The sequence below is a fragment of the Dendrobates tinctorius genome, unplaced genomic scaffold (assembly GCF_039654945.1).
Source record: "Dendrobates tinctorius isolate UK_male_01 unplaced genomic scaffold, ASM3965494v1 ptg000097l, whole genome shotgun sequence".
Classification (NCBI taxonomy): Eukaryota; Metazoa; Chordata; class Amphibia; order Anura; family Dendrobatidae; genus Dendrobates; species Dendrobates tinctorius.
Window position 1 is genome coordinate 11,339,507 of NW_027361765.1, and position 16,878 is coordinate 11,356,384.

Below are 16,878 nucleotides of genomic sequence, written 5' to 3' on the forward strand. Positions count from 1 at the left end.
GATGACCTATCCTTAAGGTCCTGTCACACCTAGCGACGCTATAACGATCCCGACAGCGATATGACACGACAGGGATCGTTGCCGCATCGCTATGTGGTCACTATTGAGATGTCAGACAGTCCAATCTACCCAACGACGGAGCAACGATCTAGCGTGTCATAGCGACCTTTGTAACGATGTCGGTGGTCGTTGGGACCCTGTCACATTGCATGTTCCATTGACGATTCACACCCTCGATGAGGGATGTACTGTGTGACGCTGTATTTACACAGGCGTGGATTGCGCTCCCTTTCTCACGCCCTCTCAGCTCTGAATGGTGGACGCTACCGCGTCCTGATTGGCCGTGCATTTAAAAGAAGGTGACGTACTAGTGCTCCATTTCATTCAAAAAATACCTACCATTAACTGGCTAGAGAAGCAACGAAGATGGAAAAGCAGATGATCCAAAATGGAGTCGCAGCCATTGGACAAAAACAGGATCTCAACTTGGACACACCCGGGTCAGGAACAAAGAACTGAAGCGCTACTTTGTTATCTTCTTTTAAAAGGAAGCCTGCCAATCAGGACGCTGTAGTGACCACCAATCAGAGCCGAGGTAGGCGTGGAAACGGGAACGCTAATCCCCGCCTTGTCTTGCTTCTGAGTCGCTAACGAGGTCGTTAGGCTAGGTGTCAAACGTGACGATATAAGCGACTCAGCGGGACATGAGCGACCAAAGAAATGTCCAGACATTTCGGGCACGATCAGCGATACCCGGCATGGGGGCTGGTCGCTGGTCACTGTCACACAGAGCGATCTCGCTGGTGAGATCGCTATTACATCACAGTTCTAGTGACTCAGCAGCGATCTCGCTTAGTGTTACAGGGCCTTTATGATCGGCCATCACTACCAGATCAGTGGGGGGAGACCCCCAGCACTACTGGCGGCGGTCGGATGTCATCAGGTTAGAGCTGTACAGCACAGATCTATCAACTCTATAGTGGCCCCTGCTGGGTACTACATATCTGCCAATATTCAAAAGGAAACATAGTAGGCCCAGCATGCTTCCACGCACCTTCTACTGTATGCAGGATGTATTTATGGATCGGAACGGATTCTACAAGCATCACCAGATAAAATGGATGTTTACAAATCAGGGTGAACATATCTCCATTACTTTATCATTGCATAGAGATAAACCCTTAATGAGCTCAGCATCACACAATTCTCCTTTGCACGTAATGTATTTGTGACAATTGGAGTAACTAGTTTATGCACACAGTAGCAGTTCAGGCTAAGTTAGTATTCCTTTATTCCCATTTACCTCATTTGACATATGGAAAGGTTTAATACTAGAGGTCAGGACCATCCCGAATAGGGTCACCTTGACGTGGTGGGATGGATGTTACTGTTTTTTTTAAATCAAAATTATGTTGTTAACTAAAGTTCACCATGTCATTTTCATGCTCTTTTGCCATTCATTTTTTATTTGCCGCAAATTTGTTTATTTGCCATTTGCTCATTTTGCTTTTATCTTCGGTTTTGTAAGTTAGTATTTTTACATAAAGTCAGAGCAGGTCTTTCCAAATTCAATCAAATTCCTAAACACCAAAGCAGACTTCTGAAGGGGTTAAACATGTAATAGGAAAATATGTTTTTCTATCCCTTTTCCTCCTTCCATGATAAGTGACTGTCTATTCAGAAACGTCACATTTACTTAAATGAGCTGATGGGCAGAAACCTGAGCTGACAGCAATCCCATGTGTGTGATCAGCCTTAGTTTCCTACTGATCAGTTTCACTAAAGTAATACCCTTTAAAAAAGCTGCATTTACAATGACATAATTGAGAACAAGTGTTCTTAAGAACGCTCACTTGATGACTGTCTTTCAGTGTAAACAGGCTGCCGATCGCCCAATGAATGAGCAAACTCTCATTGTTCATTGTGTGAAATGATCTTTGCTCAGCAAAAAAATAAAAAATCATAATTCTTGTCAGTGCAACATCCCGTGTAAACAGGATTCACACTGCCGAAAACAGTGGCAGCCTATGTGCACTGAGTGATCCATGACAGATTGCTTGGTGCTCATCTTGTACTTTAATAGTCTGTTAACAGGCAGACCAAACAGCCGCCTATCGGTAACGGCTTGCTGCCAGTAGATCCGTGTAAACAAACCCTTACCCAATAGATTGGGGCTTAATGATCTTTTGTTATACAGCAGATAGGTCACAGCATGGAGGCTTCTGGGTAGCCAGGAAAAATAGGATTAAAGAAAAGGATATTTAGGGCCTTACCACAAGTCCATTTCTGCCCAGAGTGCCAATTGGCAATCCAATCTACTAATGATTGAGCATTTTGCTTCATCTTCGACGATCTGCAGCACATATATATGGGTCTTAGGGCACAGGCAGACGGACATATAACACAGCCGATGATTGCATCGCAGTGCATGGACAGGCTGGCACCTCTTCTGACCTGAGTGTGACAGTGTCATGTATTTCTATGTAACTGTCATGCTCGGGTCAGGAGAGGTGCCAGCCAGTCCGTGCACTGCGATGTGATCGTCAGCCGTGTTATACATCAGTCTCAATGTGCCCTTAGAGTAAAGTAGATCTCCGGCTACTAGTCTGCAGTCACTCAGTGATTGCAGACTTATGAATACTCACAGTGCGCACACTGCAAACTGTGAGGAATCTTCATTGCCTGTGTAGGGAGCGGCGGGAGCATGGACGCAAGTATGCAATTTGCAAACACAAGGTCACATGCCGACTAGACGTACATAGCTTCACTCAATGCAAGTTTATTGAGCGAGGCCAAACACGTCGTCTAGTCGGAATGTGGCCAGAAGTATGCAAATCGCAAGACCGCCCGCTCCCGACATCAGGGTATCCTCATAGAATGCAGTGCGCACAATGTGAGAATTAACAAATATGCAGTCACATAGAGAGAGTGCAGACTTGCCGCCTAAGGTTGCAGAACCCCTTCAAGGTAGGAATAACTACTGATATTTTTGTGTAAATTTTCTGTATTAAATCTTCCATTTTTGCTTACTTGTTTTTGTATACCATCTTTGTTATCTGATCCTCTAAGCACTGTAACTTTTCTACTAAAAAAGTTGTCTTTTAAAGAGAGAGTTTCTTTCAGCATGACTACAATGTCAATGCTGCAGCAGTACAGAGGAACAGGAAGTCAGGAGATCGGCAAGGGAATTCCGGTAGCACGAAGGAGGAGGCAGCACCAGTTCAGTTGGTTTTTTTCAACAACCCTAGGACCAATAATAAAGTAGTGGACAATCGTTTTAATAAGTTTGGTATGCTGTAAAGAATTTATAGCCTTTCATAGGGTCTTTAGCCCTTTGCTCATAGGGTCTTTAGCCTTTTGCTGGACAACAGTTTATAGTGTTGGGCTTACACTATGTTTGAACACTGGTAGCAGCAGGGTGTATAATTTAGATATGTGGACTGTGTTTGATTATCATCTATACATTTAACAATGTGAACAGACTGTAAGTAGAAGACTGAACAAGTGGAAAAGACAACCCATTGCATTCTTACCCATCTCCCATGCTTGGAGAGTGAATGTGTGCCCAAATTTTTTTTTTTAAAGGCTACAAAAACCAGCAAAATCGGTCTTACCTTCTAGCAAATCTCTTGCCAGACCAGGTTCAGCTCCTGTAGACCGAACAAAGTCGGACAGGACTGAGTCCATATCCAGAGTCATGTGATCATGTAGTGACGCTGCTCGCCCAGCAGCAGCAGCAGCAGCAGGAGCAGAAAGTGGTCACTAAAAAGAGTCCATCTAAAATATAAGAGGAAAAACAAACATCTTATTAAAATCCTCAGATTTCTTACTAGAAGCATGTTGAATGTGAAAGTACTAGTATTAGAAAATAAAAAAGTCACAAGGGTAAAAAATAAATGAAACATATATGCAAAGCAGCTAAGGCTATGTGCACACGGTGCGGATTCTGCTGCGGATCCGCAGTGTTTCTGGCCCTGCGGGTCCACAGCAGTTTCTGCTGTGTTGTACAGTAGCATTCTCTGCAATGGTAAAGCCAAAAACACTGTGCACATGCTGCAGATTTTTTCGTGCGGATTTGCTGCGGGTTACAATCCACAGCTTGTCAATTCTCTGTGCGGATTCCGCTGCGGTTTCACGCCTTCACCATTGTGAGGTGTGAAACTGCAGGGCAAAACCGCAGGCTAATCCGCAGGTATTTTGACCTGCGGATTTACCTGCGGATTTTCCCTAAAGTATTTATATTTTTATAGGCACAAGTCCATAGAGTTCAATCTACAGCCTAGCATGTTTCAATTAAACATTTCCCACAAAACTGAATATCAATCTGATCAAACCCTCCTGCTCTATAACTTTCTGCCTGCAAATCAGATACCATTTTCAACATATCAAAAATGTCCAAGATGTATAAATACCACCTCAAAAATTATTCATAAACCATAACTACCATTAGTAAATGGCAGAAAAAGAGGCAAAAAGCATGATAATAAAATTTCCTCAAAATTTATTATTTACTCAATACATAAAATAAACAAGGGAATATGCACAAAATACCATGATAATACACAGACCAGAAACCATATCAGAAAATATGACAGGAAAACACCATAAAACTCATGTAATCGAAAAACTTATTGTTTGATAGACAGCAAAAATTATAATAAAATGCTTGATGTAATAGACAGATTATATGCAAAATTCACAATGAAAAAAGTGCTACATGCAAGGAGTTGCCAATAATTGTCTGCTGTATATAAAATGCTAGTCACCCTATTGAAAAAAGCACAGCCTTTTATTAACCCCTTCATGACCCAGCCTATTTTTGACCTTAATGACCTGGCCATTTTTTGCAATTCTGACCAGTGTCCCTTTATGAGGTAATAACTCAGGAATGCTTCAACGGATCCTAGCAATTCCGAGACTGTTTTTTCGTGACATATTGGGCTTCATGTTAGCGGTAACTTTAGGTCGATAATTTTGCGTTTCTTTGTGAAAAAAATGGAAATTTCGCAATTTTCAAATTTTTATTCTGTTAAACCAGAGTTATGTGACACAAAATAGTTAATAAATAACATTTCCCACATGTCTACTTTACATCAGCACAATTTTGGAAACAACATTTTTCTTTTGTTAGGAAGTTATAAGGGTTAAAAGTTGACCAGCGATTTCTCATTTTTACAACAAAATTTACAAAACCATTTTTTTTTTTTAGGGACCACCTGACATTTGAAGTCACTTTGAGGGGTCTATATGGCAGAAAATACCCAAAAGTGACACCATTCTAAAAACTGCACCCCTCAAGCTACTCAAAACTATGTTCAAGAAGATTATTAACCCTTCAGGTGCTTCACAGGGACTAAAGCAACGTGGAAAGAAAAAATGTACATTTTAATTTTTCCAAGAAAAATTTTCTTTTAGCATCAATTTTTTCATTTTCACATGGGCAACAGGATAAAATGGATACTAAAATTTGTTGGGCAATTTCTCCTGAGTACACCGATACCTCATATGTGGTCAAACCACTGTTTGGGCGCACGGCAGGGCTCAAAAGGGAAGGAGCGCCATTTGACTTTTTGAATGGAAAATATGCTGGAATATTTAGCGGTTGCCATGTCGAGTTTGGAGAGTCCCTGTGTGCCTAAACATTGGAGCACCCCCACAAGTGACCCCATTGTGGAAACTAGACCCTCCAAGAAACTTATCTGGATGCATAATGAGCACTTTGAACACCCAAGTGCTTCACAAATTGATCCGTAAAAAAAAAAAAAAAGACATTTTCTTCACAAAAATTTTCTTTAGCCTCAGTGTTGTGAGCTCATTTTCTCGTTTACCTTTGATGTCCGATGAACTCCCTCTGCTGGTGAAAGGAGGTGGTGAAACTGATTTGGATGGGAGAAACCTGTCATCTGAGCAGGTGGATTGCGATTGGACATCCGGAATCTGAGTGGATATAAGGCTGCTGACGCCCTGTAAGGTTGCTGGTGATTTCTCTGCTCTGTGCTCTGGCCTCCAGTTCAGTTCCTGTCTTCTGAAAGCTAAGTTTTGCTCTGTTATTGTTCCATGAGATTTTGTCTGATTTTCTTAGTTTTGTATTCAGCCAGCCCAGGCTGGGGCTTTGCTGAATTTCCATTTTGTCCCTGATCGGTTAAATCTCTTTTGCTCTGTCTTCAGAATATATCGGAGTGCTGATATAGGGATTTTGAAGTCTAGTGACTTCAGGGCCGTTTTTCTTATCAGACGTGTTGGGACATTTTTGGTAGGGTTTTTGCGGATTGCAGCTAGCATCTTTTCTATCCTTTCCTATCTAGTTAGTTGGGCCCCATCGTTTGCTCTGCCAGTCTTTCTGTCTGTGTTTGTGTTTTCATCGACAATACATGTTGGGAGCTGTCTATTGATTTGGGGTCTGCTCTGGGGCAGTTTAGATTTCCCCTTTCTTTCTTTAGGCTTATTTAGCTCTCCGGCTGTGACGAGGTGTCTAGGATCACTGTAGGAACACTCCACGGCTACTGTTAGTTGTGTGAATAGGATCAGGGGTCTGCAATCCGTTAGCTACCAACCTCTCCGGTTCTCTGGACTTAGCTTGCATTTTTGTTTTTTCCTCCTCCGGTGACTCATTCATAACACTCAGTTTTTTCATTTTCACATAGGCAGCAGGAGAAAATGGATCCTAACATTTGTTGGGCAATTTCTCCTCATATATGGTCATAAACCACTGTTTGGGCGCACGGCAGGGCTCGGAGGGGAAGGTGCGCCAATTGACTTTTTGAATGGAAAAATTAGCTCCAATCGTTAGCGAACACCATGTCGCGTTTGGAGAGCTCCTGTGAGCCTAAACATTGGAGCTCCCCCACAAGTGACCCCAATTTGGAAACTAGACCCCCGAAGGAACTTATCTAGATGTGTAGTGAGCACTTTGAACCCCCAAGTGCTTCACAGAAGTTTAGAACGCAGAGCAGTGAAAATAAAAAATCATTTCTTTTCCCTAAAAAAATCATTTTTTTAGCCTGCTATTTTTTATTTTCACAAGGGTAACAGGAGAAATTGGACTACAAAAGTTGTTGTGCAATTTGTCCTGAGTACACCAATACCCCATGGTGGGGGGGAACCACTGTTTGGGCGCACGGCAGGGCTCAGAAGGGAAGGAGCACCATTTGACTTTTTGAATGGAAAATTAGCTCCAATTGTTAGCAGACACCATGTCGTGTTTGGAGAGCCCTTGTGTGCCTAAACATTGGAGCTCCCCCATAAATGACCCCATTTTGGAAACTACACCCCCTAAGGCACTTATCTAGATGCATAGTGAGCACTTCGCACCCCCAGATGCTTCACAGAAGTTTATAACGAGGATCCGTGAAAATAAAAAAAAAATTTTCCCCTCAAAAAATGATTTTTAGCCCACTATTTTCTATTTTCACAAGGGTAACAGGATAAATTAGACCCCAAAAGTTGTTGTCCAGTTTGTCCTGAGTACACAGATACCCCATATGTGGGGGGGGACCACTGTTTGGGCACACGTCAGGGCTCAGAAGGGAAGTAGTGACGTTTTGAAATGCCGACTTGATGGAATGGTCTGTGGGCATCATGTTACGTTTGCAGAGCCCCTGATGTACCTAAACAGTGGAAACCCCCCACAAGTGACCCCATTTTGGAAACTAGACCACCCAAGGAACTAATCTAGATGTGTGGTGAGCACTTTGAACCCCCAAATGCTTCACAGAAGTTTATAACGCAAAGCCGTGAAAATAAAAAAAAAAAAATTCCACAAAAATATATTTTTTAGCCCCCAATTTTTTATTTTCCCAAGGGTAACAGGAGAAATTAGACCACCAAAGATGTTGTGCAATTTTTCCGGAGTATGCTGATACCTCATATATTGGGGTAAACCACCGTTTGGGCACACGTCGGGGCTCGGAATGGAGGGAGCGCTGTTTGACTTTTTGAACGCAAAATTGGCTGGAATAAATGGTGGCGCCATGTCGCTCTTGGAGACCCCCTGATGTGCCTAAACAGTGGAAACACCTCAATTCTATCTCCAACCCTAACCCCAACACACCCCTAACCCTAATCCCAACCCTAATTATAACCCTAACCCCAACACACCCCTAACCCTAATCCCAACTCTAACCCTAATCTTAACCCTAATTACAACCCTAACCCTAATTCCAACTGTACCCCTAATTCCAACCCTAACCCTAATTCTGAGCCTAACCCTATTTCTAACCCTAATTCTAACCCTAGCCCTAATGGAAAAATAAAAAATAAATATTTTCTTTATTTTATTATATGTCCCTACATATGGGGGTGATAAGGGGGGCGGTGATTTACTTTTTTTTTTATTTTCATCACTGTGAGACTTTATCACAGTGATCAAATTAAATGAATGAATCTGCAGCATTGCAGATTCAAGCGGGCGCACTGCGCATGCGCCTGCCATTTTCCGAGATGGCGGCGCCCATCATCGGAGACAGCGGGACCCCGGGACGGCCGGAGAGACGTCGGAGGCACCGTGGAGGGTGAGGGGGGAATCGGAAGGTGGGGGGAGCGGAGGGAAGGGGAGGGGGGGCAGATTATAACGGCAGCTGCCGATCGGTGCCGTCAGTCGGTGGCGGCAGCCGATCGGCGCCTCCAGTTGGTGGGGGGGCTGATCGGTTTCTCCAGCAATGGCAGATGCTATTGCAGCATCTGCCATGGCTGAATTGTAATATTTCACCAAATTTCATTGGTGAATTACAATCGCTCTGATTGGCTGTTTCGCTTTTGACAGCCAATCAGAGCGATCGTAGGCAAGTGGGGGCTAAGCCACACCCCTGGGGGGCTTTAAAGTCATGACGCCACATAGGTGGCACTGGTCATAATGGCACCGGTTTTCATGACGCCTATGTGACGTCATTGGTCAGGAAGGGGTTAAATGCACAAAAATCCACTGTTGAGAAAATGGTGTATAGTGCCACTCAGAATGAGCATTCACTTATTTTATATAAATTCGACTCACCTATACCTCAGAAAAATAAAGTGCTTAATGCAATAAAATTGATTTTGTGTGCAAAATATGCAGGAAAAGTGCATAAAAAAGGTGCCAATAGTTGCCTGCTGCAAATAAATGCTAGTGTCATGTCAGACGCTGTTCACACCACAGCGTCCGGCAGGCAGAGGTAGTTCCACCTCCAGCCACTATAGCCTCAGTGGCGCCGGCTTGATCTTCAGGCTCTCGGGGGTTAATCCTGCTGGAGACCAGGTTGGAAGGTTAGTCACGCCCACGGTCTTTAAATAGTCTTACTGGCATATGGGCGTCGCCGATTATAGCTTGTGTTTCATACCAAGTGGTTCCGGTCTGGAGTGGAGGTGTTCAAGAGAGAGAGATTCATATCTGGTGTCGTATGATCCGTCGTTATCCTTTCTCCTTCCCATATTTGTGTTTAGTTGTGCCCTGTTCACATTACTGTTTATTCCTGTGTGTGTGTGTGTGGCGCAGTGCAGTTTAAGTTCTCCCTGTCTGTCATTATTTGTGTGGGAGCTTTGGTGGTGTGACTCCTCACTGGGTGGAGGGTGGAGGGTTAAGTGCAGGGCTGAGCAGGAGATAAGGAAAGGTCGGAGGCTCAGGCATTTGCACCTTCAGCAAAAACCCTGGGTTGAGGGTCAGACAGGGTTTCCCCTAGTAAAAGGGACACCACAGGGGCCCCGGGTATTTCAGCCTTAGTTGAACTAAGCCCCCGTGACAGCTAGCCACCGTATTGAAAAAGCACAGTCCTATATTCAGTGCACCTACCAAGTCACAACTGAGAGAAAAAAAACAAAACAAAAAAACAGTGATTCAGTTTCATTAGGAATGTTCATCCACTTGCTGCATGAAAAGCTGCTAGCCACTTAAATCTCTTTATTTTGCTACATATAAAATGCTAGTCACCTAAGGGCATAATGATCTCCTGAACTTACATATGTTCCAGGAGGTCTGGTCTGGTCTATCACAGCCACCCCCGAAGGCGCTGTTTCGCCTCATAGGCTTCCTCAAACATGGTCTGTGTATTATCATGGCATTTTGTGCCTATTCCCTTGTTTATTTTATGTATTGAGTAAATACATTTTGAAGAAATTTTAATATCATGCTTTTTGCCTCTTTTTCTACCATCAACAGTTAAGAGTGTGTTCCTGTCCAATCAGGACTGAGCGTGCCAGACTGAAGGGTAGAAAGGGTAACACCCAGTAGTCAATGATATTAGAAGTATTCAGGAGGAGCATCAGAGGAACAACACTGCAAAAAATTCAGAGAGACGATGCTCCAGAAATACAGGAAATACATTACTTTGAAAACAGACATACAAGAGTGGAAACGGGCAAGAAATTCATATTTCCTACTATTGTGTCTACAGCTACTAAGCTGCTGGGTGTCTCCATGGTTACAGACTACAAAAACTATGTGTAGTCAGATCCTACCGTCATGAGCTTGCCCATCTTGCTATCCCAATATCTGGCAGCGGTCACATTCTCTACCTCCAGTCTTAAGCATATTTTATCGTCAGATACTAGATAGCAAGACTGTCGTCATTAAAGCTCTAACTGATCTTCTTGTGTGGAAATTACAGTATAACTCTAGAATGCATTCACTGCAGCAATGGTAACAATAGTGGAGGACCACGGGACTGGCAGTGTTGGGTCACTGAGTCCACATCGGCAGACATCAGTTGTTTTGTTCCAGTTTGCGTTTCCAACTCTATGTGCCAATAAATCAAAATAAAGCTACATTTATGAAAAAACATGGTGGGTATTTGATACTTTTCTCATAGTCGCCAATGTCATACTGTGCCTCAAAATTGGTCAATCTGTGGCAAACTGTATATGAAAGAAAACACGATTCATCATTAGCGTTTAAGTCACTTTATTTTTTCCGTCATGTGGTATTCAGACGTTTTTGTGCAAAATTCTTCATAACCGCACACTCGGTTCATGAATTTTGCTTTTTAAATTGGTCTTTTTTTGTGACTTTTTAGCGTAAAAAGAGTCAAAAGGTTCCATTAAAACGTTGCAAAATTTGTGCAAAATTTTCAGGCAAATTGAGTCACTTCAGGAGGGAAACTGGAACACATTTGTGCAAAAATTTAGCAACTTCTTAAAAATTCACAATTAATGAATCGGCCAAGAACATCTGTAAACCACAAACCCTGATTATAAAAAAAAAAAAAAAAAAAACTAAAAACAGATTAACTTATATAAATTAGACTTTAAAAAAAGGTGCAAAATGATAGACGAATAAGGCACAAATGAACAACAGGCAAAAACTAAAAGAACTAGACCAAAAAAGGCATAAATGCATTAATGAATCGGGCACATAGTCTGTAGGGTTTATGCAGACATAAAATAGGGTGGAAGTAGGTTTTTCATTTTGTAAGAGGAAGATTGCATCTTGCTGGTTTACAGGCAGAATTAATACTTTTTTCCCCCTTTACCTTTGATATACCTGTATAAAATGTAAAATGTCTAAAAAGACCTGAAGGCATCCAAATAGGAGTCACACTGTTGATGTGATGGATGAGAACAGCTCTGAGGTGACGAGTCCCACACTGCCCTGCATTTATGTAAAATTATAAAAAAGCCAAGAAAAAGGAGAGATTTTGTCTAAGGAAAGAATACTGAGATTTGAATGAAATCAACTGGGAAACAGGAAATTATAGAGGAGATGAAAAGGCTAACCATGATGGTAGCAAAACATGGGCTGAGGAAAGAAAAAAAAAAAAAATATGCCGCTCTGCAACACAATAACTTCCAAGATGGCCCCAGGCTAGTACCGACCCACCGTAGGGGTTTGTGCAGTGAGCGGGAACAACACTGTGGGTCAGCGTATGGTGGAGGTCCAAGTGCACCAGGAACCGGCTGCAGCAGCGTCTCAAGAGCGCTCGTGATGTCTGGGCATCCACACAATAATGATCATACAAATACTGAGCCTTGGGTGGTAAAGGTTGGAAAAGTACAGCTGGAATACAAAGGGGATCCAGCGAGATGTGGAGTAAGTGACTATTTTATTGCTAAGAAGTTACTCAAAAGTTTAAAAAAAAAATAAAAAAAAACAACAATAAACAGGCACAAAGTTAGGCTGGTTTCACACTTGCGTTTTTTTTCGCGGTATTTTAGCGCTAAATAGCGCATGCGTTTTTTTTCCCTATACTTTGCATGGGATGCGCTTATGTGCGCATACACGTGTTTGTACGCGTTTTTCCGCGCATGCGTTTTTTTGCGGTATGCGCTCGGGCGCACAAAATGCAACCTGTTGCATTTTTTGGGCGTCCGACTTGCCTCAAAAAAACGCATGCGCGCGCAATGCGTTTTTTTACAGCAAGACACCCATTATAAGTCTATGGTGAGCATATGTGCGCATTGGCATGCTTATGTATGCGTTTTTTTGCACATGCGTTTTTTTTTTTACCATTAGTTTAGACAATGGAATTTAGGGGTTTGGGTTAGGATCAGGGTATGGTTTGGTTAAGGGTTAGGATCAGGGTATGGTTTGGTTAAGGGTTAGGGTCAGGGTTAGGGTCAGGGTTAGGATCAGGGTATGGTTTGGTTAAGGGTTAGGGTCAGGGTTAGGGTCAGGGTTAGGGTCAGGGTATGGTTTGGTTAAGGGTTAGGGTCAGGGTTAGGGTTAGGATCAGGGTATGGTTTGGTTAAGGGTTAGGGTCAGGGTTAGGATCAGGGTATGGTTTGGTTAAGGGTTAGGGTTAGGGTCAGGGTTAGGATCAGGGTATGGTTTGGTTAAGGGTTAGAGTCAGGGTTAGGGTCAGGGTTAGGGTATGGTTTGGTTAAGGGTTAGGGTCAGGGTTAGGGTTAGGATCAGGGTATGGTTTGGTTAAGGGTTAGGGTCAGGGTTAGGGTTAGGGTTAGTAAAGTCATGGTTTGGGTTAGTGTGAGGGGCCACCTAATGTTGGAAAAAAACGCAAACGCGGTAAAAACGCACTAAAAAAGCATACAAACGCATAAAAACGCTGCGTTTTTTTCATGCGTGCTCATAAAAATGCTTGAAAAAAACGCAGCATCTGTATGCGTTTGTATGCGTTTTTTCAATGCGTTTCTTTGCGGGAAAAACACGCTGCAAAAAAAAGCAAGTGTGAAACTAGCCTTAGAGGTGTAATGTCTATGCAATGCGTGATATTTTGTTAGAATGGACTTTTCTGGTCCCAGCCATACCACATGTGTATTTTTTACATTTTGTCATTACCTTTATTTTTGACAGGTAAAAAGGGGGTAATTCGAACCTTTTTTTTTTTTTTGGCAGTATTTATTAGTTCCCCGAGGACACGTTCCTACGATAAGGATTTGCTGCAGTTTTGACACTGCGTATTTATGCACGTTACAGCATAGTGGATGGGATTTCTAGAAATCCTGTGTCCACTGTGCGCCTATGTGCACCTGTGGATCACCAGCAGAAACGGACATGCGGCGTGTCTTAGATTCTCAGCATGTCAATTTCTCTTGTGGTTACGGATGCGGATTTTCTCCAAAGACTTGCATTAATGAGGAAAATCCGCATATGTAAAAAAATGTAAATGAGTGTCCGCTAATTTGCATATAACAGCAAATTCTGAACGTTAGAATGTACCCTTAGGGTTTGATGATCTGGATTTCAAGGGAGCTCCGTACTGACAATCAAGGAGGTTTTCAACAGATCCCTGGGTTGTCACAGCAATCCATCAGCACCCTATGATCGCATCACGGATTGATAGGCTGCATAGAATGACTTGCCACCCATGCTGGAACACTGTTAATGCTACTGTCAGAGAATGACAGCGGCATTTAACAGGTTAACAGGCACAGATGGCGTTCCACTCCACCCGCGGCTGATAAAAGGCAGGCCTTGGCAGTGTGTCCAGGTATGGGGGTACGCTCACCCCGTAAGCCCACTCCATACATCTGATACTGACTTGTGCTGTACATATGCAGCTTACGTCAATAAGGGGAAAATGCATGCTGCTGTTCACATAGTTAAGGTTGAAGGGAGACTTTAAGTCCATCTAGTTCAACCCATATCCTATCCTAACTTGCCCTAACATGTTGATCCAGAGGAAGGCAAAAAAAACCCATGTGGCAACAGTAGGCTTCACATTGGGGAAAAAAATTCCTTCCCGACTCCACATACGGCAATCAGACTAGCTCCCTGGATCAACGCAATATTAAGGAGACTAGTGTATATACCCTGTAATATTATACTTTTCAAGAAAGGCATCCAGTCCCTTCTTAAATTTTAGTAGTGAATCACTCATTACAACATCATATGGCAGAGAGTTCCATAGTCTCACTGCTCTTACAGTAAAGAATCCGCGTCTGTGAGTATGCTTAAACCTTCTTTCCTCCAGACGTAGAGGATGCCCCCTTGTCCCCGTCACAGGTCTAAGAGTAAAAAGATCATTAGAAAGGTCTTTGTATTGTCCCCGCATATATTTATACATTGTAATAAGATCACCCCTAAGCCTTCGATTCTCCAAACTAAATAACCCCAAGTGTAATAACCTGTCTTGGTATTGCAGACCCCCTAGTTCCCTAATAACCTTGGTCGCTCTTCTCTGCACCCGCTCCAGTTCAGCTATGTCTTTCTTATACACCGGAGACCAGAACTGTACACAGTATTCTAAGTGTGGTCGCACTAGTGACTTATATAGAGGTAAAATTATGTTCTCCTCATGAGCATCTATGCCTCTTTTAATGCATCCCATTATTTTACTTGCCTTTGCAGCAGCTGCTTGACTCTGGCCACTAAATGTGAGTTTGTTGTCCACCCATACACCCAGGTCTTTTTCAGTGACTGTTTTGCCCAGTGTTTTACAATTAAGCACATAATTATACAACTTGTTCGTTCTACCCAAGTGCATGACCTTACATTTATCCCCATTAAAGCTCATTTGCCATTTATCAGCCCAAGCTTCTAGTTTACATAAATCCTCCCGTAATATAAAATTGTCCTCCTCTGTATTAATTACCCTGCAGAGTTTAGTGTCATCTGCAAATATTGAAATTCTACTCTCTATGCCCCCTACAAGGTCATTAATAAATATGTTAAAAAGAAGCGGGCCCAAAACGGACCCCTGTGGTACCCCACTGCTAACCGTGACCCAGTCCGAGTGTGCTCCATTAATAACCACCCTTTGCTTCCTATCCCTGAGCCAGCTCTTAACCCACCTACACATATTTTCCCCTATCCCCATTGTTCTCATTTTATGTATCAACCTTTTGTGTGGCACCTTATCAAAAGCTTTTGAAAAGTCCATGTACCCCACGTCCACTGCATTCCCTTGGTCCAGTCCGGAACTTACCTCTTCATAAAAGCTTATCAGATTAGTCTGACAGGAACGGTCTCTTGTAAACCCATGTTGATATTGGGTCATAAGGTTATTCTTCTCCAGATACTCCAGTATAGTATCTCTTAGAAAACCCTCCAGGATTTTACCCACAGTTGAGGTTAAACTTACTGGCCTATAATTTCCAAGTTCAGTTTTTGTCCCCTTTTTGAATATTGGCACCACATTTGCTATACGCCAGTCCTGTGGTACAGACCCTGTTATTATGGAATCTTTAAAGATTAAAAATAGTGGTCTATCTATGACTGTGCTTAATTCCTGCAGTACTCGGGGGTGTATCCCATCCGGGCCCGGGGATTTGTCAATTTTAGTGATTTGTAGACGCCGCCGTACTTCCTGCTGGGTTAAGCAGGTGACATTTAATGGAGAATTTTTATCCCTGATCATGTTATCCGTCATGGGATTTTCTTGTGTAAATACTGTTGAAAAAAAGTTATTTAGCATATTGGCTTTTTCCTCATCCTCATCCACCATTTCACCCAGACTATTTTTAAGGGGACCAACACTATCATTTTTTAGCTTCTTACTATTTATGTAGTTAAAGAATATTTTGGGATTATTTTTACTTTCTCTGGCAATGAGTCTCTCTGTCTCAATCTTTGCTGTCTTGATTTGCTTTTTACAGAATTTATTTAATCTTCTGTATTTAGTTAATGCCTCATCACTACCTACTTGCTTTAATTCTCTAAATGCTTTATTTTTGTCCCTTATTGCGCCCCTTACAGCTCTATTTAGCCATAGTGGTTTCCTCCTATTTCTCGCATGTTTATTCCCATACGGTATATATTGTGCACAGGTCCTATTCAGGATGCTAATAAATGTCTCCCATTTTCTTTGTGTGTTTTTATGTCTCAGGATATCATCCCAGTTAATTGCACCAAGATAATCTCTCATCCGGTGGAAATTTGCCTTCCTGAAGTTTAATGTCCTTGTAACCCCTCTACTACACGTCTTATTAAAGGATACATGAAAACTTATTAATTTGTGATCACTATTACCCAAGTGACCCTCAACCCTTACATTTGATATGCGGTCTGGCCTGTTTGTTAATATTAGGTCTAGCAGTGCCCCCCCTCTTGTTGGGTCCTGAACCAGTTGTGAAAGGTAATTGTCTCTGATCGTTGTCAGAAACCTATTACCCTTGCTGGAACTGCAGGTTTCGGTTCCCCAATGTATTTCAGGGTAGTTGAAGTCCCCCATAATAATGACTTCTCCTTGAGTCGCTGCTTCATCTATTTGCTTTATGAGGATATTCTCTGTAGCTTCCATTATTTTTGGAGATTTATAACAAACCCCTATCAGTAAATTATTATTTTTCCCCCCTCCTCTTATCTCTACCCACAGGGACTCTACATTTTCATTAGATTCATATATATTATCACGAAGGATGGGTTTTAAGGATGATTTTACATATAAACACACGCCTCCCCCTCGCTTATTTGTTCGGTCATTTCTGAACAGACTATAGCCCTGTAAATTAACCGCCCAGTCTTGGCTCTCGTCCAGCCATGTCTCAGATATCCCCACCATGTCATAATTATGT

General features: G+C 42.4%; 1 protein-coding gene across 4 annotated transcripts in view; it reads right to left on the reverse strand.

Annotated features, from left to right (window-relative positions):
- OTUD7A (OTU deubiquitinase 7A) overlaps window positions 1–16,878 on the reverse strand; it is a 325,610-nt gene that overhangs the window by 144,845 nt on the left and 163,887 nt on the right. For all 4 annotated transcript variants that reach the window (XM_073586902.1, XM_073586903.1, XM_073586904.1 and 1 more), the window contains one exon: window positions 3,615–3,777. In XM_073586902.1, the coding sequence (XP_073443003.1) occupies window positions 3,615–3,699 (85 nt within the window). In that variant the 5' untranslated portion in view covers window positions 3,700–3,777. The remainder of the gene's footprint in view (window positions 1–3,614; window positions 3,778–16,878) is intronic.